The 22797-nt window shown below is 52.7% G+C and overlaps 9 protein-coding genes across 9 annotated transcripts; 6 read left to right on the plus strand and 3 right to left on the minus strand.

The window, feature by feature from the left end:
- Positions 1-236: 236 nt before the first annotated feature.
- On the plus strand, positions 237-2291 carry J4E82_006610 (uncharacterized protein; the record flags this gene model as incomplete). Its single annotated transcript, XM_051732866.1, has 1 exon — positions 237-2291. One exon carries the CDS (start codon positions 237-239, stop codon positions 2289-2291), a length of 2055 nt encoding a protein of 684 aa, XP_051587445.1.
- A 927-nt stretch (positions 2292-3218) lies between these two features.
- On the minus strand, positions 3219-5063 carry J4E82_006611 (uncharacterized protein; the record flags this gene model as incomplete). Its single annotated transcript, XM_051732867.1, has 1 exon — positions 3219-5063. The coding sequence occupies one exon, from the start codon at positions 5061-5063 to the stop codon at positions 3219-3221; it is 1845 nt and encodes a 614-aa protein (XP_051587446.1).
- A 341-nt stretch (positions 5064-5404) lies between these two features.
- On the plus strand, positions 5405-6487 carry J4E82_006612 (uncharacterized protein; the record flags this gene model as incomplete). The annotated part of the gene is made up of 1 exon (XM_051732868.1): positions 5405-6487. One exon carries the CDS (start codon positions 5405-5407, stop codon positions 6485-6487), a length of 1083 nt encoding a protein of 360 aa, XP_051587447.1.
- An 865-nt stretch (positions 6488-7352) lies between these two features.
- On the plus strand, positions 7353-8207 carry J4E82_006613 (uncharacterized protein; the record flags this gene model as incomplete). The annotated part of the gene is made up of 1 exon (XM_051732869.1): positions 7353-8207. One exon carries the CDS (start codon positions 7353-7355, stop codon positions 8205-8207), a length of 855 nt encoding a protein of 284 aa, XP_051587448.1.
- A 1892-nt stretch (positions 8208-10099) lies between these two features.
- On the minus strand, positions 10100-12028 carry J4E82_006614 (uncharacterized protein; the record flags this gene model as incomplete). The annotated part of the gene is made up of 3 exons (XM_051732870.1): positions 10100-10904; positions 10955-11169; positions 11588-12028. The coding sequence occupies 3 exons, from the start codon at positions 12026-12028 to the stop codon at positions 10100-10102; spliced, it is 1461 nt and encodes a 486-aa protein (XP_051587449.1).
- A 1064-nt stretch (positions 12029-13092) lies between these two features.
- J4E82_006615 (uncharacterized protein) lies at positions 13093-15254 on the plus strand (the record flags this gene model as incomplete). The annotated part of the gene is made up of 4 exons (XM_051732871.1): positions 13093-13247; positions 13308-13424; positions 13480-14765; positions 14818-15254. The coding sequence occupies 4 exons, from the start codon at positions 13093-13095 to the stop codon at positions 15252-15254; spliced, it is 1995 nt and encodes a 664-aa protein (XP_051587450.1).
- Positions 15255-16471: 1217 nt separating this feature from the next.
- Positions 16472-18223, plus strand: J4E82_006616 (uncharacterized protein; the record flags this gene model as incomplete). Its single annotated transcript, XM_051732872.1, has 1 exon — positions 16472-18223. The coding sequence occupies one exon, from the start codon at positions 16472-16474 to the stop codon at positions 18221-18223; it is 1752 nt and encodes a 583-aa protein (XP_051587451.1).
- Positions 18224-19369: 1146 nt separating this feature from the next.
- Positions 19370-20173, minus strand: J4E82_006617 (uncharacterized protein; the record flags this gene model as incomplete). Its single annotated transcript, XM_051732873.1, has 1 exon — positions 19370-20173. The coding sequence occupies one exon, from the start codon at positions 20171-20173 to the stop codon at positions 19370-19372; it is 804 nt and encodes a 267-aa protein (XP_051587452.1).
- An 863-nt stretch (positions 20174-21036) lies between these two features.
- J4E82_006618 (uncharacterized protein) lies at positions 21037-22776 on the plus strand (the record flags this gene model as incomplete). Its single annotated transcript, XM_051732874.1, has 4 exons — positions 21037-21047; positions 21073-21332; positions 21849-22067; positions 22184-22776. The coding sequence occupies 4 exons, from the start codon at positions 21037-21039 to the stop codon at positions 22774-22776; spliced, it is 1083 nt and encodes a 360-aa protein (XP_051587453.1).
- Positions 22777-22797: the final 21 nt, after the last annotated feature.

Consider the following 22797-nt stretch of genomic DNA (forward strand, 5'->3'; position numbering starts at 1 on the left):
CTCATGGGTGCTTTGCTGGTACAGCTGTTAGCATCGAGTTGGTCTTTACTCGGCGCTGCAGCTACACCGGACAACATACCGTTACAAGCGTCTTAAGAGCATAACCGCGGTCGCGTCTTTTCGTCCGGAGATCTTCAAACAATAGAGCGACCTTCAATTGGTCTGGAAACCGTTGTTTGGTAACAGCTAATCTGTATAGGTCTTGTGTCGACTCACAACAACCCCTCCCGCTCGCGATGTCTATGTTTCGCAGACCGGGCGATTCATCATCATCATCGAGCTCGGAGACCTCTGATGAAGAAAGCGAGTATGAAGAGGCGAGCGAATCACATCAGGATAGTGTTCTATCAAGAATACAGACTCTGGATTCTGCTGCTTCGGGACGGCAGCCTCTTCAGCCCCACCGACCTCCTCTAGAATTGCGCCAAAACTCTGCGCAAAATGTTCGCGACTTGCTGCTACACTCTCTACTGGAAGAGCGAACTATCCGACAAGTTGCAGAGCAACTAGGAAAAGATCCTTCCGATCCGGAAGTCCAACGATTGGGTAGAGCTGCCTATAAAGAAATCGCCCGCCAGATCTCCAACAATGTGGACGATGCGTATGCAAGCGACGAGATGCAAGGCCATCGAGCAACCGCGAATCAGGGAATCCATCGGTTGACCCGAAGCAACCTTAGCAAACTTGCTGTAATACCTGAAGGATCCTCACAGGCGCTCGTTGCACGCCCAGGGATTGGCGTCCACACGCCTCTACCTCAACAGCCATCTCTTGGCTTTGATATAATGTCTGGTATGTCAGCTCCGGTAGAGCTACAACTGCGAGGCTATCCTCATCTTCAAACGGACCGCTATATCCGAGAGTTTGCAGAACTTGAGATTGTGGGAAAGGGCGGATATGGAAAAGTCTTCAAAGCCAAGCATAAACTTGACGGCTCTTTTTATGCCGTAAAGAGGATACCAGTGAGCCCTTTCAAGGTTGCAAGGATACAAGAGCATGGGCCTGAAGAATTGGAAAGCATGCTTGAGGAAGTTCGTTCTCTGGCTCGGTTCGACCATAACAATATCGTTCGATATCACAACGCTTGGCTAGAATTCACTACAGTAAACACAGAGACTGCGACTGTACCAGAAGTCACAGTATTACGAGAGGATCACCTTTTGGATAACCGACCCGCATTTCCGTCCTTCTCGCATGGATCTGGCGACCTGAACTCCAAGCTAGAAAGCATGTCAGTTGAAGATCCCTTCGCGAGAACCGAGAACAGCAACAGCGCCGGAATCATATTCGAGTTCAGCGAGTCTGAACCACAATTGAACGAAACAAAGAGCGAGACCATCATTTCGTCTTACAAAGAAACACTAAAGCAGACCAGACGCACGAAGCGTCGGGGCAGCCAAGCAAGTCAAACCACGATCGCTACAATATCATCGACGAAGTCCCGGATGAGCGCAGTCGAGGACGTTGATGAAGACGAGGAGGATGACGTTGAAAACATACCGAGGTCACACATGCCGTATTCACCAGAGCTACTGTCAGAGATGTCGGACAGTATGATATCTAACAGCGATGCGCCCCACCATCTGATTCAGAACCAGAGCCTCGGACCAGTCCTTACACTGAACGTGCAGATGAGCCTTTGCGAGACCAACCTTGCCGCGTTCCTCTCATCTGACTACTCCCCCAACACACAGGCAGTTGAACAGCATTGTTTCCATCCTTGCGTATCACTGGAGCTACTGGACAATGTTGCTTCCGGAGTCGAGTATCTGCATGCACAGGGTGTAGTCCATCGCGACCTCAAACCAGCAAACGTCTTCTTATCGCTCTCAAGGGCGCGGTATCCCCCATATGGCTCCGTCGACGTTTCAAGCTGCAAGTCTTGCCCAAAGCGTGACTGCTTGCACCTAACGCCACGCATCGGAGACTTTGGGCTTGTGGCGGCATTGAGCGACAGCTGTACTGCATCGGATACCTTCAAACCAGTGGGCACAGAATTCTACCGTCCACATGCAAGTAGTGGCATCAACGAGAAACTTGACATTTTTGCACTTGGCGTAGTAGCATTTGAGATGGTGCAGAAGTTCAGCACGCGTATGGAGCGTATAGCAGCTTTGGTGGAGCTTCGTCGCGGAGTCTTTCCAGGTGGCTTCGCGCAAGGCTTAGGCGATGTGGGTGCCGATGTGCAACAGTTGATCAGCGACATGGTTCAAGGTGATGAAGGAAAGCGTTTGGGTTGTGATGAAGTGCGAAGTGAGATTAGGAAGCTATTGCATATCCTCAAGGCGTGAGGTGTCACTAAGCGTGGTTTTTGCACTGGGAGGCGTACGATACATAGATACCCACACATTTGTGGTGACTTGGGTTAGTGTAGTATATAAGAATTATTACAATGTGATATCATATTGACGGCTGCTTAAATCTGTGTTGCGGTCGTGATGCACCTATCGGTCAGGACATGGATTAGACGTCCTTCTAACCAGCGTTGTTCTTACCCCGCAATCCCGTTTTAGCTGCAGGAAGTTCCCCACTCCATACAACATCGAGCGCGAGGACATGTAGGACGCGACTGTCGAGATCAGACACCTGAATTTTTACAAAGACTATATAAAGCATGTAATTTGAAAATTTGCCACCTGTAACGGGTCTTCGTAAGAAAGCGCTCCGTCATCCCCGCTCAACTTCCTGTCTATACTTCAGCAGGAGCCCGGTTCGAGTTCTGTGGTGTCCTTTAATCCACTCACTTGGGTAACCAGTGATGCTGGAGGGACCTAAGCAATGGATACAACTTGATGAGGGAAGCAATTCCGCAATCGGGTATCCACCATGGAACGGCGGCGCCGGATTACTCCTATTGGGGTTGGAAGTCGATCGGCGGGCTGGTGTGTTGACTTACATTTTGCATCTTTTTGCTTCCTAACTGACCTTTTTTGCCCACCTTGCGCCTCACCAGCTGCTACCACCACTGCTGCCAACCACCTAAGCTTCCGCGACTTTGCTTGTTCTGTTCACTCTTTTGAATATCTCTAGTCCTGATATAAATGCACGATTGATTTTGTCATATTTAGAGCTGTCAAAATAGTATTCAAGTATGGCATTGATATAGATAGGAAGGAGGAGTATGCAACGCCATCAGAGCAATATGGGACCAATGCAATAACGCTTCATATCAACAAAAACACAAACACCCTTCGCCATGCAAAAGAAAGACAAGAGTATCATACAGCAACGCCCCTCCTCTTCCAGCCACCAGGGCCTCTCCAAGCCCACAAGAAGAGGCCTATGGCAATCCATACGCTTATGGTCATGGCCCAGAAGGTGGACGCATAGCAAGCCTTTCCATGACAAAGGACATCCTCAGGGTCCTTCTGAACGCCGGCTTCGCCGTTCTCTGCAGCTCTCTGATATACAGTGGCATAGACAGCACCCCAGAGGGTGGCACCTGCAGCAGGTGTCATGGCCAGAATGCCCCAGTTTGTACCAAAGTTCTCGACGCCCCATACTACAGAGACGACAATGGGTGTCAGCGAGAAGACGGCTCCGTAACCGGCACCGATAAATGCAGACACAACAGCAAAGCGAGAGGGGTGGTTCTGCACCCATCCACTCGCTAGGAGAAGTTGACCAAGGGAGAGTATGAAAGCGAATGCCAAGAGGAAGTTTATGCGCGAGATAGTAAACCTCTTGCGTGGCTGTTGTAGAGGTGGGAGAGACGACATGGAATTTGCAACGGAATCTGGTCCGACGCGGTGCTGGTTCGAAGGAGCTACCGGAGCGAGGACATCAGAGAGTGTGCCGGTGATCAAGCGAGCGAGTGTGGAGGTGATGGCAACGATAGAAACATGGGTTGCTGGCGAGGTGTTGGTGGAAACGTGCGCGGGTGTGAGAGTCTCGATAATGGTGCCTAGATTGTTGATGAAGGCTTCGCCGGGTCCAGTGACGAGGAAGAAGCCTCCTGCGAGCCACCACATGGTGGGGTCCATGACATAGCGACGAGTCTCCTCGTTCAGCAGCCATGTCTTCTTCCGTGCCTCTTCTTCTGCTTTGGCCTTGAGACGCTCAGCCTCGGACTGCAGGAAGTCAAAGGTCGAGTCGGACAGGTCCTGAGTCTCCATGGTTCCGTAGCCGTGATGGGTCGCAGCCTGGGTGAAGAACTCGTCACGCTGCAGCAGACCAGATCTCTCGAGCTCGTCTACTGCATCGTCGATCATCTCCTCTTCGTCCATGATGCGCAGGGCAAAAAAGCCGATGGTGCCCACGCAGAGCAGAAGAATGCCGAGGAAGAGGAAGAAGCGGAACACGTCAACGTCCCCCTTGGTACCATCCGGGTTCCTGACGTATAGCAGTCGGCTTCCAACCTGGCTTTGCCACATGCCGCTCAGTCCAAAGGCTGCGATGGGCACTGCCAAAGCCACGCCCTTTGCACTCCCTCGCCCGAAGTTCTTGGCACATGTTGTTACTGCAGCCAGGTACATGCAGCTTGTGCCCATGCCGACGAAGGCGAAGGCTAGGACCATGACGCCATGGGGCCAACCATGACCGCCGGCGGAGGGCGGAGGACCGCTCTTAAAGGCGAAGGCAGCCAACAGATATCCCGAGCCGAAGAGCAGACCTGCAAGAGCGGCGGGCACACCAGGGCCCATGCGATCGCAGAGGTATCCGAAGATGGGGACGAGGAGGTAGAGGCCGAGCTCGGCGCCGATGGAAACTATGTTGACCTGGACTTGGGTGTAGTGCAGCTTGGACTGGAACAAATGACCGTACAGGGAGAAGGCGGTGATGCTACCAGCGCATAGGCAGATGACGATGGCCCACGCGAAGCTCAGCCATCGTAGCACGGCGCGCTGCATCTTGACGCGGTCCTGCTCGTAGATGCCTTCGGCGACCTGCTCAAAGAAGCTGCCGGCGTAACTCGTGTCCTGGCTGCGTCGCTGCGAGTCGGTGTCGCTGTCGGGGGCTAGGAGGGGGCGACGGGGCGAGTTTGGTGGTGGGTAGTCGAGCTTGTCGATGGTGGTGATGCCATTGCCATTGCCGCTGTTCCGCTTAGAGGACGGGGGTGACATTGGCGGCAGCGGTCGGTACGTGTGACGAAGGGACGGGTGGCTGGATTAAACTCTCATAACGTGCACTTGGGAATATATATCAGAAAGAAGGCAAACTACAGGCGACACCGACGTATTGATTCCCCAGATAATGCGTCCCGAGGACCAGCGGTCAGCGGACGGCACTTGGACTGCAGGTTGGTGTTGTCGCGCGAAGTAGCTTGCGCCAGGGCTGCAAGGGAGTGACGCTGCAGCCGAATCGCCGGGGCCGCTAGTTCGCCCGTCGAAACAAATGCGCAAGAAACTTGAGAGCAGCAAACACCTCGTCGCCGTCCCGTTAGCCGCACCACTACCCAACCACCATGGCGCCTCAGCAGGCCCTCGTCAACCTCTCGCCGGCTGAGCTGTCGTTCCTGCGCTCCACCCTCTCCCAGACGCCGCCCATCCGCCTCGATGTCACCAAAGGGCCCCGCGACTTTCGCTCCATGCGCGCCGAGTATGACGTACTGCCCACCGCAAACGGGAGTGCGCGCATCGCCCTCGAGGATGGCACCGAGGCCCTCGTCGGCGTCAAGGCCGAGGTGGAGAGGTCACGCCAGCGCCCGACCCTGGGAGAGCCAGAGGACGTAGACATGGGCGACAGCCAAGAGACGGACGACACCAAGGGCAAGGGCCAGAACGCGTGGGTCGAGATGAGCGTCGAGGTCCCAGGCTTCCGTGAAGACGACGCGCTGCCTGTGTTTCTGTCTTCCATGCTCACCGAGAGCTTGCTTGCCAGTGGAGAGCTAAAGGACCGACTGTACATCAACACACGCTTCCACTGGAAGCTCTACGTCGACATCCTGCTGCTGTCACCCCCACTCTCCTACCCGCTCGCCCTGCTGTCCATGACCACCCATCTCGCCCTGCTCACCACGCTCCTACCAGCTCTCAAGTCGGAAAAGGACGAAGACCCACTGTTCAACGACGACTGGGATGCCGCCGTGTCTCTATACCCCAAGCAGGCTGGAACAAACAAGACTGCTACCCAGCTAGGGAAGCCTCCAGTCATCATTATTGCCATGGCAGTAGGATCAAACATCATCTTTGACCCGGCCAAGGAGGAACTCGCAGTAGCAGACGCAGTCCTTGCCATCGCATGCACAAACTCAACAACATCATCCACAGGCGCGCGCATCGTCTCGATACGCACCATCGACCCCCCGTCCCATCTTACTCCACCCGGCGTGCCCAACTCGATGAACTCAGCCACCGGCGGTACAGCTCCCACCTCCAGTGCCGACGCGCTCACTCAACGCGAACTGCTGGCGACCTCGGGCGTTTGGACACCACCCCGAGGCGGCATGAAGAGAGGACTAATATCGCAAGTCACAAAGATGGTGGTGGAAAACGGAGGAGTTGCTGAAGAAGTTATCGGCGCATTGGCTGCGATTGAGGTCGGCTGAAGAGAGCGTGATGCATGGGTAACATGCATTGACCTTCAATCACGGACTCGGTGGGCACTTTTAGAGACTTCGCGCCAAACCAGGCTTATCACGTCACGAGTAAGCCAAGAGGGATCCTAGAGGATCTTCGGGAGATTTGGCACAATAGTCGTCTCAAGACGAGCGTGCTTTGCGCCGCTCCATACGTACTGCAGTGCTCTGTTGTCGCGTTGAGAGATAATTTTTCAAGAATAAGAATATTGGTTTGTAAAGCCATGTAACCGTAGATCAATACAACGCAACATACCATCTTGAAACAATCGCAATCTGTGGGCATGTGGTCTTACACACGGGAAGACGGCGCCATGATGTATGTTCAATGGTCAACATCGGCCAGAATAGTGGAACTGTACCCTTGTAGCGTATCATGAGAACAGACCGTCAACCTCACCTTCCCTGATACGCATCGCAAGCCATCAAGCAAACAATGCCGATCCTCCCATGTGGCATATGTCTTAGTTGCTTTTTGCCGGCCTCCCCATGTGGTTCCCGTGCCATGTAAGCCACAACAGGCTAGTGGAAATGACCTGTCAGCTGCGGTTCCACGTCGTTACTTCCCAGTTTCTCGATCGATGCTATTCACACCGCTTCCTATACAATCAAAGAGAGTTTCTCACCAGTAAAGTATCGCTAGGACACAAGAGATACAAACCTGCACTGGAGACTACGTTACACATCATCACCCCGCATCGTCATCGCGGCTGAGATCTAATTATATCTCGTATCAAAGCGCTCAGGGCAGCACTGGAGGGAAGCTACATCAACCCCCCAAGCAGAAGCTGAACTCCAAGTCACAACAACAGCTACAGCCAAACAGTCAGGAACCATGATGGATCTTCAGCATCAATCCCATTTCTCTGCCTTTACGCGCTTCTCCGATATGCTCAAGGACACGACTAATCGGCGCAAACAAAGCGCATCCGGCCACTCCATCCGCAATCCTTCCATCACAGCTCTGCCCGTAGACGCAGACGCCTCATCAATGCGCTCCTGGGACTCTGAGATGTCGCGAGACAGTCGCCGCAGCAGCATAGGCAACTACGCAGACCGTGTGCGCCAAATGTTCGACAGAACATCCACCACACACCACGGAAACGGACAAAGAAAGGGTATGACAGACCTCCCCGCCGAAGTACTCCAGACCATATTCATCCACCTCGATTTCTGGGATTTGCTTCGTGCCAAGCGCGTATGCAACGTGTGGCGGCAACTCATCCCTGGTGACTCTCCTTTACTAGCGGAAATGCTCTACTTGAAGCCGTCCCGTGGGTTACAAATATATAATATGGTCCCTACTACTTTTGACCTTGAGCTCGAGATTACGCCGCAAAGCATAGAGGATGGATTCCAGCCTTCTGGAACGCGTTTTTCCGTCGGCGTACGCAATGAGATCAGCCTAATGAGGAGATGCTTGGGCCTTATACGGACCAGTCAGGAGATTGTTTTCCATCCCGTGGTTATGGATTTTAATGTTTGGATTAAGAACGAGAAGGTCATGGGGGCGAAGGAGGGGTCGTGGAGGGACATGTTGGTTTCTATGCCGCCATTGAGAGAACTTACATTGAGGCATGGTCGAAAGAGAAATGTGGTCAAGGTATTGACTGCGGGAGAAGATGAGGATGGAGTTCGGTTGGGTGCGCTATTTGATGTCATGGACGAGTGGATGCGGAGGATGATATAAGTCAACGAGGTGTCCCAGGAGTGTAGGTGCTGGTCACCTTACTCTGCGATGGTAAAAAGGAGAAGATATATTCATGCATATACGGAGCTTACATGTTCGATGAGATTCGCGGTAGCAAAAAGCAAAAGCTTCCTACACAAAGGCCTTCTTTGCGATAACACGTCAATGGTGCAGACAACGGTAGAAGCGCGGCTAACAAGAGTATAAGCAACGAGCGAGTGTGCGAATATCGGCAAGTTATGTGAAGTGATTACATGTTGAGTGTTGTTAGCAGTCTTTGGCCACTCACTTTCCCCTCCTTTAACAAATTCCATGCTTCTTGCGGAGACTTTCAGCATTCTTGGTGACAATGCGGCCGCCCTGCTCGGAACGGCTGGCCTCTGCGCCGAATTTATGATCATGCCAGAAAACGAAACTGCACACCTGGATTAGCAATTGTGTTCTGTAACGAGACCACTCTGCTGGAAACAGATACTAGAATCCAATAATGATGGAATACCTTGAGGAAACGGAAATGTTCCCTGTTGAGTTTCTTATCCTGCTGGATGGACAGTGACCACTCTTGCCTCTCGTCTTGTCAATTCTTAGAGACTTTGTGTAGAAAGGTGAGTGTGAGCACAGGCGGACCAGCTTCCTTGTTTGTCCTCAAGGAGAAGGGCCAAATAATCATTTTCCACGGATGTTACGAGCAAAGATAGTCGGATGCGATGAGTGCCTTCCGAAAATTGTTCGAATGCAATAGGATGCGATGTAATGTAGTCATTACGTGAGAGGAGCGCAAGGTAGTCGACTTAGGGAGGCTCTCGATACATCTGGCATATAAATACGAAAATCTTCCGCGGTTCTTTCACGGTCACACCTACGCTGCCCTTTTAGTCTAGTCTCATAACTATGTTTCAGGCGCCATGATACCTTCGGCAACATGATAACGCTATGGCCGGTTGTCTCTCGTCTGCAACCTCTGGTAGTGGTCAGCACTCCTGGGTTAAGTTATCCGCAATAATATCAAGTAGAACCAGGCAAAAAGATAGAACAACCAACTCCTTAGCCCATAACCACAAGTCAACATCTTCTCTCAACATCTTTGTGTGGATGTAGTCTTGAGATCTCGAATTGTAAGTTCTGCTGTTGCACGAACTCACGCCTCAAGGAATCTTCCTATAACCACCCTTTCTGCTGAAGGTTGTAGTATGAGGATGAAGGAAACACAACGCTCGGATCGTTACCAAGCTGTTATGCTATATCCTTATATCAAGAACATGAGTAAGAATCGATGCTCGAACTCATGTCCCTGCGGTTTTGGTACTGCAGTACGTATCAGAGGCCTCTGAAACTTGTCTTGCTTCGCAGAAGCACTTAGTCTGCAACGTTCTTCAGGAATTCTACCATCAGAACATGCGGGACTTTTGGTTGTTGCTGGGTTTGTGTTGCCTCAGGGTTCTTGTTCTGTGATGGACGAGCGGGAAATAATGAGTATTATATCGAGAGCAATACTTCAGATGTATCTCCTACGGCAAGCAGGGCGTGATTTAGTTTTCATTTCTAAACCAGAGTCTAGGGAACGCGCGGTTGCAGTTGCGGTGTTGTGGGGAGGTGAGGTCGCTGGTCGTGCCTTCCCCAAGGGGAGGAGCGACAGTGCACCACCATCAACAACAACAGAAAGCCTCACCTCACCTCGACTCAAACCCAGGCACAAGAACAGCGCAATCATATGGAAGTATTAAATGTTATATTCCTTCCTCGCTAGCCATATGCGTAAGCAAGGCAGGCGAGGTAATGGGTTCGTCGAACACTCATTCCATGCATAGCTCTCAACGTTAAACTCTTTGTCTAGCCATGAGCCGTAAGCAGTCCCAATCTACACCCGCGACCCTAATATACAAAGCACACGCTTAACCAGAGAATTCCTTAACGTCGCTAGTCTTACCGGGGATAAGAGCAAGCGGCACGATACCTGAGACGTGCATCTCGGGACCGTAGACGTGCATGTTGAGGCCGAGCTCCTGGCCGACACCCTTGATGTTCTTGAGACCCTCCTGGTAGTTAGGACCGGCACGACGGATCCAGATCTGGACGTTGTGCTCGATGAGAAGGGGGGCGACTTCCCTCAGGGCGCGGATGACACCCTTGAATGTTGAGGCAACGTTGGTGAAGTTGGCAATACCTCCACCGATGAAGAGAACCTTGCCATCTGGGTGTTGGGGAGCACGGAGCATGAGGTCGAGGACGGTACGGGCGTAGTGGAAGGTCTGAGTCTCGGTGGGAGCACCAGAGTACTCACCGTAGTTGGCGAGCTCACTAGCGAAGCCAGCAGAGGCGATAGCGTCGGCGTAGACGACGGAAGCACCACCACCAGCGACGAGTGTCCAGACACGGCCGACGGAGTTGAGGATAGTCAGCTTGAGGGAAGCACCAGTCTTAGCGTCCATCTCGGCAATGTACGCCTCCTCCTTGCTCATCTCACGACCGAAAGGAGCGGGGAACTCCATCGGTGGGCCGACATCGATAGTCTGCTTAGCATCCTTTTGGGGAGCAGCTGGTATGCCAAGAGCTGTCGCGCTGCGGGCAATAGCCCACTTGGCACCGCACTCGAACTCAGCAGTTTGGTCAAGCTTGGCAGCAAGATCCAGGAAGTGAACCTCAGCAGAAGTCTTCTCCTCGTTGGGGATGACAACGAGAGGGTTAATCTCAAGGTAGCTATGGTTGCATCAGCACTGGAAAGGTGAAGACGTATCGAGACAACTCACGTGAACTGGCAGTCAACGTAGACGGCGTATAACCTTGAGATGAAGTCAACGAGGACGTTGTGTACACCCTCGGGAACCTTCTTCAAAAGAGTAGCGGCAATCTCCTCGTTTGAGGGGTATTCCTTCAGATCGACAGGAATGAGAAGCTTCTCAGCCTTCTCATCGACATCACCGACATCGACACCACCCTCGTGGGTGAAGAGGATCCAGTCACCCTAAGCGGCAAAGTTAGCGGTGAGATCGGCGAATGATTGGCAAGATCGCGCAGTAGCCGATGGCTAAGTAGAGCCGCAACACCATGGGCCCGGAGATTGACGATGCATAGGTAGCGGCGCAAAGCGCAAAAAAATGCAGCCACATTGGCATGTGAAAGTGGACGTGCGTATCGCAGAAGAGTAGGTGCTCTGCAGAAGTGGGTCGGTCATCGTTCCCTTCGTCCGGCCGGCCTTCAAACAAAACCAGGCAGTGCGCCCGCGAGTTTGAGCCAACTTCCCGCTCCGCCCGCACTTAGTTGCAGCCTGCCGCTCAGAGCACACGAATATGCCTTTTGCACGCTTTCGCATGCGCCAGACGACGCGCTCGCCCGAAACGACATGAAGAAAAGATTACAGAAATAGGTGGAAATGAACATACCTCTCGCACAGAGTTGATGTTGATGTAGTACTCGGTGTCCTGGGGGTGGGGAACGAAGGGCTCGACCAAGAACTGCCTCAGTACACCATCGACAGTCTCGACGCGCTGCTCCTTTCCTGCCCTCGCCTCGATCCATTCCCTCGCCTCAGCCCAGGTCTTGTTCAGCGCGAGCAGACCGCTCTTGCCTCGCCTCTTGATCAGTTGGTCTGGCTTTGCGACGAACTTGGATCCGGGAGTGAGGAGCCATGGGTATGTGGCCTCGGCCTGGTCGAGCACGCCCTTGACGTCCTCATCAGCGGCGAAGTGCAGCGATGCGAGCTTGGAGGGGGGGTTGTGTGTGGCCGACGGGGGAAGAGGAGTGGGCTTGATAACGGGAGCGCGGGTGAGGTGGTAGTTGAGGATGGCCTTGCCGTCGGCCTCGAGGATAGACTTGGCTGACATTGTGGTGTTTGGTCAAACTGTGAAGGATGAGTATTGCAATGTCAAGAAGAGCGGCTCGCGTGGAGGCAATGGGCAGCAGAAAGATTCAAGAAACTCGCAGGATCAATCCCGACGACAGTCTCGGCAATGGTTACGGGGCCTTATGCGATGTCCGGAGACGAAGATGTTCGGAGAAGGTGATGAGGGGGCCGGCACAAGAAGATGCAAAATGGCAGGCCGGGGTGGTGAGACGTACCTGTATTTGTTGAGGCTTGACACACGGTCTGTAAGAGGATTAAGAGGAATTGCTGGCAAGACTTGAGTTGTCAGACGGCTTGGAAAGGAGCTTGAGAAAGCGGTCTGATGTTTTTTCTGCGTGTTGAGCAATGAGGGCGGGCAGCAGATGCAGGGCTAAGGCACTCGGCGCACGACGGGCCTATCACAGCGAGGCCACCCCACCAGGGGTACATGAGCTGCGGATGGCCTACACAACCCACGACGAGCCATCAACGAGCCGAAGAGAGGCGATTCCGACACATATTCCGCGATAGCAGGACCCAAAGTGTGACTATTGCACGCATTGAGGCTGCATCTATTACCATTACCCCCATTCCGAGGTGCGAACTGGCGGTGCAAGACATTCGGGTCCCCGTTCACCGCTCGGGACTTGGGGTTAGCGCCACACGGATCTAGTTCGTGCAGGGGACATCACTCTCCAGCTCAACACCGCCAAAAGTAAGGGCCCAATCTTCGGAAAGAATCGCATTTCCCTCTTCGCAACCTTCTCCTCATCCATCCAAGCATCTCTGCTTTGCCAACGACACGGCATTGCATCCATAAGGTGAGTAGTCCCCGAGCCCCGACTGGGACGACGTTGTTGAGCTCCATCCCACCTTGCCCGCTCTCGCGTGCCTGCCCCAACAGCTCCGAAGCATTTTTTCCACGCAGACCGAACCCTCACGTCAGCCAACCATATATCCCCCGACCGACATCAACGTCGGCCAATTTGGACTTCAGACTGACATTTCTGCCCTTCCAGAATAAATTGAAGCCTCAGATCGACAACTGACGCACACACGGCCACCATGCCTTCCGCAGACGTCCCCTCGCAGGCGGCTACCTCGACCGGCGAGGGCCTCTCAGCAAACGACAACATCCGTCGTTTCGCTGCCCCCAGCCGGCCAATGTCACCACCGGCCGCCCACACACTCTTCCACCCCAAGACACGATGCTTCGTCTAGTAAGAGACCCCCCCGCGACTACAATACAAGGAGAGCAGGGCTCTAACAAATGTGAACAGCGGACTGCAGCCCCGTGCCGTTCAGGGTATGCTTGACTTCGACTTCATTTGCAAGCGCAAGCAGCCTTCCGTCGCCGGTATCATCTACACATTCGGCGGTCAATTCGTCAGCAAAATGTTTGTGCCCGGCAAATGCTCTAGCCCCTGAGAACGCTCGACTGACAATACGCAGGTACTGGGGAACCAGCGAAACTCTGCTGCCCGTCTACCAGAATGTAGAGAAGGCCGTCGGCAAGCACAACGATGTTGACACTGTTGTCAACTTCGCCTCGTCGCGCTCAGTCTATCAGTCCACCATGGAGCTCATGGAGTTCCCTCAAATCAAGTGCATTGCCATCATCGCTGAGGGTGTACCTGAGCGCCGTGCCCGTGAGATCCTCCACGTTGCCCAGAAGAAGGGCATCACCATCATCGGTCCCGCTACCGTCGGAGGTATCAGGCCCGGTGCGTTCAAGATCGGTAACACTGGTGGTATGATGGACAACATTGTTGCTTCCAAGCTCTACCGCCCCGGTTCCGTCTCCTACGTCTCCAAGTCCGGTGGTATGTCTAACGAGCTGAACAACATCATCGCAAACACTACCGATGGTGTGCTCGAGGGTGTCGCTATTGGTGGTGACAGGTACCCCGGTACCACTTTCATCGACCACGTTCTCCGATACCAGGCCGACCCCGACTGCAAGATCATTGTGCTGCTCGGTGAGGTTGGTGGTGTCGAGGAATACCGCGTCATTGAGGCTGTCAAGTCTGGCCAGGTTACCAAGCCCATTGTTGCCTGGGCCATCGGTACCGTTGCTGGTATGCTCAAGACCGAGGTTCAATTCGGTCACGCTGGTTCTTTCGCCAACTCTCAGCTTGAGACTGCGGCGACCAAGAACAAGACCATGAGGGAATCTGGCATCTACGTGCCAGAGACCTTCGAGGAGATGCCCGGCACTCTTGCCCAGGTCTACCAGAAGCTCGTCAAGGACGGCACCATCAAGCCCAAGCCTGAGCCCGTTGTGCCCAAGATCCCCATTGACTACTCATGGGCGCAGGAGCTTGGTCTCATCCGAAAGCCTGCTGCTTTCATTTCCACCATCTCTGACGACCGTGGCCAAGAGCTTCTGTACGCCGGTATGCCCATCTCCGATGTCTTCCGGGAGGAGATTGGCATCGGTGGTGTCATGTCACTGCTGTGGTTCCGTCGCCGCCTGCCCAACTACGCTAGCCGTTTCCTTGAGATGGTCCTTATGTTGACTGCCGATCACGGTCCAGCTGTGTCTGGTGCCATGAACACCATTATCACCACCCGTGCTGGTAAGGATCTTATCAGTGCGTTGGTCTCTGGTCTTTTGACCATTGGTTCGCGTTTCGGTGGTGCGCTCGACGGTGCCGCTGAGGAGTTCAGCAAGGCCTTCGACAAGGGTCTCAGCCCTCGTGACTTCGTTGACACCATGAGGAAGGAGAACAAGCTCAGTAAGTTGCCTGAGGAAAAAGTTTCATTTGCGCAGCAGCTAACACATCTCAGTCCCCGGTATTGGTCACAGGATCAAGTCGCGTAACAACCCCGATCTCCGTGTCGAGCTCGTCAAGGAGTACGTCAAGAAGAACTTCCCCAGCACCAAGCTGCTCGACTACGCGCTGGCTGTCGAGTCGGTCACAACATCTAAGAAGGACAACTTGATTCTCAACGTTGACGGTTGCATCGCTGTCTGCTTCGTCGATCTTGTACGCAACGGTGGTGCCTTCACCCAAGAGGAGGCCGAGGACTACCTGAAGATGGGTGTCCTCAACGGTCTCTTCGTCCTTGGCCGAAGTATCGGTCTGATTGCCCATTTCCTTGACCAGAAGAGGCTGCGTACTGGTCTCTACAGGCATCCCTGGGACGACATCACTTACCTCCTGCCTTCACTGCAGGCTGGTGGTGCGCCGGGTGCTGAGGGCCGTGTTGAGGTCAGCTTGTAGAGTCATGTTTGGAAAAGGCAAGGGTATATCCGGTTCTAGTCGCTTGATGGCGGACCCAAACTGGCGTTTTGAGCGTGGTAGACGAAGGCCTCCCACAGCATCCTAGGGCCACTGTAGCAATACCCGCCCGCTGTTGGCGGACATATATTATTTAATGTCAAACGAACAAGCAATTCATTTTCCGCGTGCAATATCTCATAGATTCAAGTTGATACGGATGCGTCGGCAGCGACTTTTTCCAGCCCGTGGGCGGTCTAACGTAGTGTGGTGATCTATCTTTAGCGTCATCTACGGCGGTTGTTTGAACAAGCAAAATAGCGTTCCTCGGCTCGCTTCGATTTTCATTCAACATCTAACTTGAAAGAATGAGCTCTGGAACATTAGGTCGCCCGGAGTAGGTGAGAATTAAATCCACTCGTACGAAAGACAACCTGGATGTAGGTAGCCGTCTCTTATTCTTCCATTGACCCACCGAAACAACACGGAAGAATCCCATGCTCTACACTGTACCTGAACGTGCCGTGTCCCGCTCACCGGTTTCCCGGTGACGACCACGAGAAGCGTTAGCAAAAGCCATGGGCTAACTGCACATGGTATAGCGGCCAACACATTCGTGCGAAAGGACAAAGTCACGATAGGGCCTGGGCTCCCGCTGTCAGCTCCCAGCCACCTCGTCGATTTTGGCATCATTCGATGCGCCAAAACTTCTTGTCTTGGTATCCACCATGGTGTGGTTGAATCCGGCTGTTACGGATGCCGTACAATTAAGGAATTACAACATCTTGGTTCACGCATCGATGATCCAGTGATGATGTATTCCCACGGATGTGTGTCCGCTCGCAATCTTTGGCTCAAGGCGAACATCGACATGCTATAGCTGTTGAGTAAGGCTTCGGTTTCTGTAATGCCCCTCTCATACATGCAGCGGCGCGTATTGAATCGTGAGTTTGTCCGCGCCACTTTCTCGTCAGGCGTTCAGCCGCTATCGCTATTGGGGGCCACGGACTGCTCGCTTCTTCGTACTGGCGGGTAAGGTGCCTTGCTGCTGCCTTGAAATAAGCATGGGTTTCTAGTTGCATGCAAGCTGCCGCAGGGAATAAGTACAGATGTGATCCCAGGATCCAGTGGGTTCAGCCTTATCGTTGGTATTCTATCTCACCAGCAAGCAACATCGTCACCGTCTCGGTGTTGAGGTACCACACCAACAACCTTTTGCAATGTTCACGCGCACCATCGTCGCCGCAGCAGCTTCTGCCTGCCTTGCTGCTGCTCAGAGTTCGGACTCGGAACATACACACGCTGCTTTCGCTTTTGTTCGAACGGGAGAGAGAACACCTATTCTACGCAATGATACCCAGATCCTCACCACTGTCGGCGCAACCCAAATGCATGCGCTAGGGCAGAAGCTCAGATCAAAATATGTCACTGGTGCAGGATCCATCGCGGGTGTGTCAAAGGACGTTCTGGACAACGATCAGATTTGGGTTCAAACGTTGGATACGCCGTACCTCGTATCGTCTGCCCAAGCGTTCATGCAGGGGCTCTACCCACCACAGGAAGCTAGCAATGCAACGGAAGTGCTCGCAGATGGCACTTCTGTCGACTACCCGCTCAATGGATATCAGTATGCTAGCGTTCACGCTGCCAGCCCCAACGACCCGTACTCGAGACTCGTATCTGGAACATTATCTTGCCCTCAAGGACAGGCAGACGGACTGAAGTATTTCACTACTCCAGAGTTCAAGGCGGCGAAGGGAGCCAACGAAGATCTATACAAGAAGCTGAAAGTGGATTGGTTTGAAGGCTTCGCCGAGCAAGATGACTTGTCTTACACCTTCGCACTTGAACTCGCAGATTACCTGTCATACCAATACGCGCACAACTCTAGCATCTACAAAGCCTTGGCAAACGACTCCGACTATGCAGGTGTATATGACAAACTGCGATACAATGCCGACGAAGTAGCCTGGTATCTCTACGGAAACACTTCCGCATCTACTGCAGACTCCGACGACCGAGCTATCGGTGGCAAAACACTCGCAGGCTCAATCCTTCACTCATTCAACCAACTCCTCCCAGAAAAGACAGACAGCGAGAATTTGATTAACAACGCTGGGCAGACCAACAAGCCCAGCCCGCTTACCTTCTTCTTTGGCGAACAGGACGCCATGGTGAGCCTCATGTCACTCATGATGCTCGACTCCCAATCACCCGGCTTCAAATCCATTCCCCCTTACGGCTCAGCCATGATCTTTGAGCTTTTCAGTACAGGCGATAGCGCGGAGATGCCCAGTGATCCCAACGACCTCTGGGTACGCTTCTATTTCCACAATGGAACAGACTCTGACAACGAGCCACTCCGGTCATACTCCATGTTCAACAGCGGGAGGTCGATGACAGACATGCCGTATGGGGAATTCTACACTATACTGAGCACTATCGGCATGCAAGGATTGAGTGACTGGTGCAAAAGCTGCAGCAGTCCAAGTCTTTTCTGTATCGGCGCCGATGGAAGCGGTGTAACGCTTGTAGTTCCCACACCACAAGAACGACCGAAGAAGGATGCCATTTCCCCTGTCGTTGGAGGCGTCATCGGCGCGGTTGTTTCTCTCGTCGTAGCCGGTCTATTCTTCGCACTCGCCATGTTACTCGCTGGCATCCGCTTCCATCGGGTCGAACAACGTCTTGGTCACAGTCCGAAATCAGAGTTCGGTGGCTTCAAAGGATCTGCAAAGTTGGAATCAGATCCTGATGTTAGTCTGTCGAGAAACGCGGTACCGCCAGCTACTGCTACATCAGGTATCGTTAGCTTTGGTGGAGACCATAAGAGGGGGCATGAAAGGGTTGGGAGTTGGGAACTCAGGCAGAAGGAGTTTGGTAAGGATATTGGGGAGGCGAGTCCGAGGAGCAGTTTCGAGGCGATTGATGCTGTTGCCACGAGAGGGGTTGAGTCGCATGACCGTGTGTAAGTTGCGCACCTTCTTGAGCAGGAAAGATGGGCAGATTTGAGTGGTAAATTTTTGTTTTTTCTGTTACGCTCTTTATGACACGACGATGGAATGTATATCCAGAGGAGAAGAGAGGAAGGGACCCGTCGGCCTTCACTTTGTACGATCTTGATACCCGGTTTTCCTCTATGGATGCCATTGAAAGTTATGCTTTACTATAACGACGACACTCGCTTTACGAATCAAGAAATTCAAGCATTTTTGAAGTTCTCATCTCTTTCTCCCATTCACTTACATATCATGATATGTTGTCTCTTGTCTTGCCTATCATACCCAAGTCTCACTCCACATATGTCTACATAGTTCCTCCAACTATCCATATATCCATTGATCAAACCAAGCCAAAGCGAGAACGCATAGTCCAAGGGTTAAGACGCCCACTCCATGAACCCTCTACTAAGTAGTGCTTGCGCTGATTGGACCGAAAGGACCACGGGCAGGACGCAGTTGGCGAGAAGCCGCAGCGTGGTTAATGTGGGAGATGCTAGTTCGAGTCTAGCTGCGTTCAAGACATCTTCTTTTTTGCTTGAGCTTGGGGTGTGTGTGAAGAAGATGGGTTGTAGGCATTGCGAGAAGATATGAGCTGTTATACTTCCAATACACACATACTTGCTTTGGATGTATGTTGAGGGCGAACTCCAAATTGTCAGTTCATCACTATTGTCATTCACGTTGAACCGAACCCCTATTCGTCTTCATCTTATCATCTGGTCAACTCAGGCTCCTTTTTATTCTCAACGTGTCCTCTTTACAAGTTCGCAGGCGAGAGTGTTGAGTTATGACGTGCCGATATCAGAGTAGAGACGATGCAAGACGTGGTCTGTAAGCTTGACCGGGACGTTGATCTAATACGGAAAAGGATCAGAGGCAGTGTAACAATTTAGAATCGGAAAAATTTAAATAATCTCATTGAAGGCATATACAAATGCAAGCAGACATAGGTATCGGCCGCATGCCATGCCTATTTAACTCCTTACGAACGCCATGTAAAGGCAAAAAGCCACAAAAGTAAGGCTGTGCCAAAGCACATATCGTATTTTCGTCTCATTAACGTAAACATCGACCATATTATCGACAAAGAAACGAAGCCCCGAATACATCTCTTGCTCATCTCAAAAGCTGTCCTGCGATGCCGACAGCAACACCTGCTGTCATGAGGTAATCGGCACAGCGGGCTCTCATGCCTGCGTTTCCTTGACCGTCAAAAGCCGCACAAGCCTCGACAGTAAGCTGCGAACATCCCAGACTGCTCAAGCTCGAGCAGATGCTCTGAGCAGACTGGAGGCCCACACTCGGAATTGCGGTAATGGTGGCACCGGCGCCGTTGGGTGCCGATATAGTGACGCCAGCCGCGCCGTTGGCTAGAGCAGTCGTACAGCTTGCAGCATCACTTTGGCAGCTTGTATAAGCGGACGAGCAGGCAGCTGCGTTGGAGTAAGTCGTCGGTATGTACGGAAAAGGGTAGAATTGGTTCTGTACCGTGCTTCCGTGGTTTGCGCCATTTGTTTCCTGCACGAAGGGGCTGTCGCCTGTTGTGGATGCGATTACGAAGGAGACGGTGGATGTGGCCGAGGGATTTGCGCCCGTGGCAATGGCGCCAATTGCTCCTGTGCATGCTGCGCCCTGGGGGCAGCATGCTACATGTCCGGCCTGGTCGGCTGAGCACACGGCTGTTCGTGGGCAGCAGAGTCCCGGGGCGCCGAGACCAGCACAGTTGAAGTATTGGGTTGCGCATGCATTGTTGTTTTGTCGCTTGAGGACTTCGGCGCCGCTGCCTGCGGGAGATGTCTCCATGGCCTCGTATACGGGGTTCTCTAATGGCGCAACGGCTGGTTCGAAGTCGGCGAAGACATCTGGTGCGGCGAGCGCTGCAAGCGGCGCAAGCAGGAGCGGAGCGAGGAATGTGCGCATTTTCCGAATAGGGACGTCTTGGTCGGTCGTGAACGAGAGTACGCGGCTTGCGCCTGAGAGTTGTGAGGTTGTTCGGGGCCGGGTTGATTGTTGGGACGGCTATCGATATAGGGGACCTCGGGAGGCTGGTGGCTATGGGTGTGTGAGTATGGGACCGATGTGCGCCAATTGCCAACTCACGCTTAATAGACACAAGACGCAATCGATGGTTCGGTGCTATGGGCTGTCAAGTGTCGAGGTGTCGTGGGCATGAAAGTCGGTGCGGCTGTGCTATGCTGCCAAGCCAGCTGCGTTGTAACGGCAACGCGGTCTAACCGTCCAATCGGACTGTAATACGTCATGCATGTTGCACGTTCTCACTGAGGCCCGCGATGCGGGTATGCGGGCCCTGATGATCTTCTGCCTTTTGACTTTGGCCCTGCTTTGGACCTCACACCGCTTACCCAAGTTTCGACGTGTGTTTAATATCACCATCCCACCCATAACTCGGATGCTAAGCTGGCTAGATGCAATCACGTGAAACATTCACACACACCTTCAGTCGCCTAAGCGCCATGATGAAAGTACAAGAACGAAACATTACAACGACTGTTTGACAAGTTTAGCATCGCCTGAGCTATCGCTTTTTTGTGGTGAGAGGTGTCGTGGCTATATTCTAGTAGTCCAAAATGAGTCGAAATGAGCAACATCGCACTAGTGGAGGCATCTATGAATGGGCTGCACAAATAGAGAATTGTCGCTTCTGCGTTGAGATCGTTTACTGTCATGTTTTCGCTGCATCAGCAATTAACTCTTAGTTCAAACCATTCTCACATCACCCCATATCACCCCATCAGACGCCGAGGTCCAACCGCCATACAAACATGCCTGCTACGTGTGACCATTGCTCTGAACGCCAGGCAATCGCAAAGGGCATCAGTCATCATACCAGCTTCTGCATCGAATGATCTTGCAGCTGCTTCGTCTATTCGAGGACTTGTCTCCAAGTATGCACAATCGCAACTACGCCTGAAGAAGCCTACTACTGTCTTTGTCGGGGGTACTGGACAAGAAGTATTGACAGAGGCAGACTGGAAGACCAATGTCAAGAGCGATGTCATATTGCTCATCTCAGCGGGAGAAGAACATATTGGTGCTAACAAAGAACCAAACGGGCATGGTAAGTAACATAAAGTTTGAGCAAGTTTGCGCTTAATACTCGCACTTCCCACCTCGGTGTAACCATCAGTCACCGACCCCCTACCTAGATATAACAGCAGGCGTAAACCCATAATGTCCAGTTAAAGCTCTAGCTCTAGCCTCCAAAGCACCCGCCGATTCGCTCTCTGTGTCTCGGCTTACTACTACTGCCCATACACTTCCAGGTATCGTCCACGCTGTCGGCCAACCTGATCTCCACCTGGCACCAAGTTTCCCATTAGCACCGTCTTTGCTTCGAAGAGATGGATCCGTCATCCTCTGATCGGTGGCAACATTGGGTGCAGTATGGCTTGGTACAAGACTACGTTGTCTCGACGTAAGGCTGATGGAGACAAGGGCAAGAAAGTCGCCGAGAAGCTTCGAGGGCTAGAGGGAGTATGGCGGATCCAAGCGTACCGAGAAGCATGGCTACTGGACGAGTGAGAACACAGCCATTCTGCTGGTGAGCAATGGGATGCTGCATTGGGTACCATAGGAGCCGGGAACCACTTTGCCGAAGTCCAGGTTGTTGAAGCTTCATCACTTGCCAACATAGACAATAGTCTGCAACAAGACAACGTCGTTCTCCTAGTACACTCGGGCTCTCAGGGACTGGGAGGCAACATCCTTAAGAAGTGTATGACAGAGACGCGCACTAGCTTCGGAGAGGGTAGTGCAGATGCAATCGGATACATGGAAGAGCATAACCAGGCCTGTGAGTGTGCAAAAGCAAGTAGAGATCTAATCGCCTTGCAATTTCTTGCATGCCTTGAACCTGGCAATGAAGATTGGACTTTGGGCAGCTCGGGTGCTAGCGCATTGGACGAGAAGGCATCGAGATGATCGCAGTTGCCAAAACTGCACTGAAGAAATGCAGGATGATCGACATCTGGCACAACAACGTTGAGCGTATCGCATGGCCTCCATCAGAACTTTGGTCAGCTGGAAAATACGCCTCTAGTATCTACAATATTGTTCCTTGTGATTGTGTGTACATCCACAGGAAAGGCGCAGCACCAACGTACGATCCGAAGATTCAGTTACCGCTCAGCCTTCTTCCACTGCCCGGATCCAGAGGCACACCGACGCTCATTCTGCAGCCAACGTTCTCAACCTCCAACGCATGGGGTCTGAAGAACGGACTTTCGCTTGCCCACGGTGCAGGATGCGCCATGTCTCGGGCAAAGGCACTGTCGGCATCGGCACAGAAGTACAAAGGCCAAAACATCCTGGAGCCACGGTTGGCAGACTTGCAAGGCACGTGGGTCATCTGTGACGAAAAAGGCCTTGTTTTTGAAGAAGCTCCAGACGCATACAAAGACGTTCAGGCTGTTAGTCAAGATCTAGTCGATGCCGATGCAGCGCAAGTTGTCGGCTGGTGTCGATCTAGGATCAGCTACAAGGTCAGAAATGAGACATGTTGAGGCAATGTTTTATCGGTAGAG

This window comes from Alternaria postmessia, assembly GCF_024291825.1.
Source record: "Alternaria postmessia strain BMP 2775 chromosome Unknown scaffold_39, whole genome shotgun sequence".
NCBI classification, from domain to species: domain Eukaryota; kingdom Fungi; phylum Ascomycota; class Dothideomycetes; order Pleosporales; family Pleosporaceae; genus Alternaria; species Alternaria postmessia.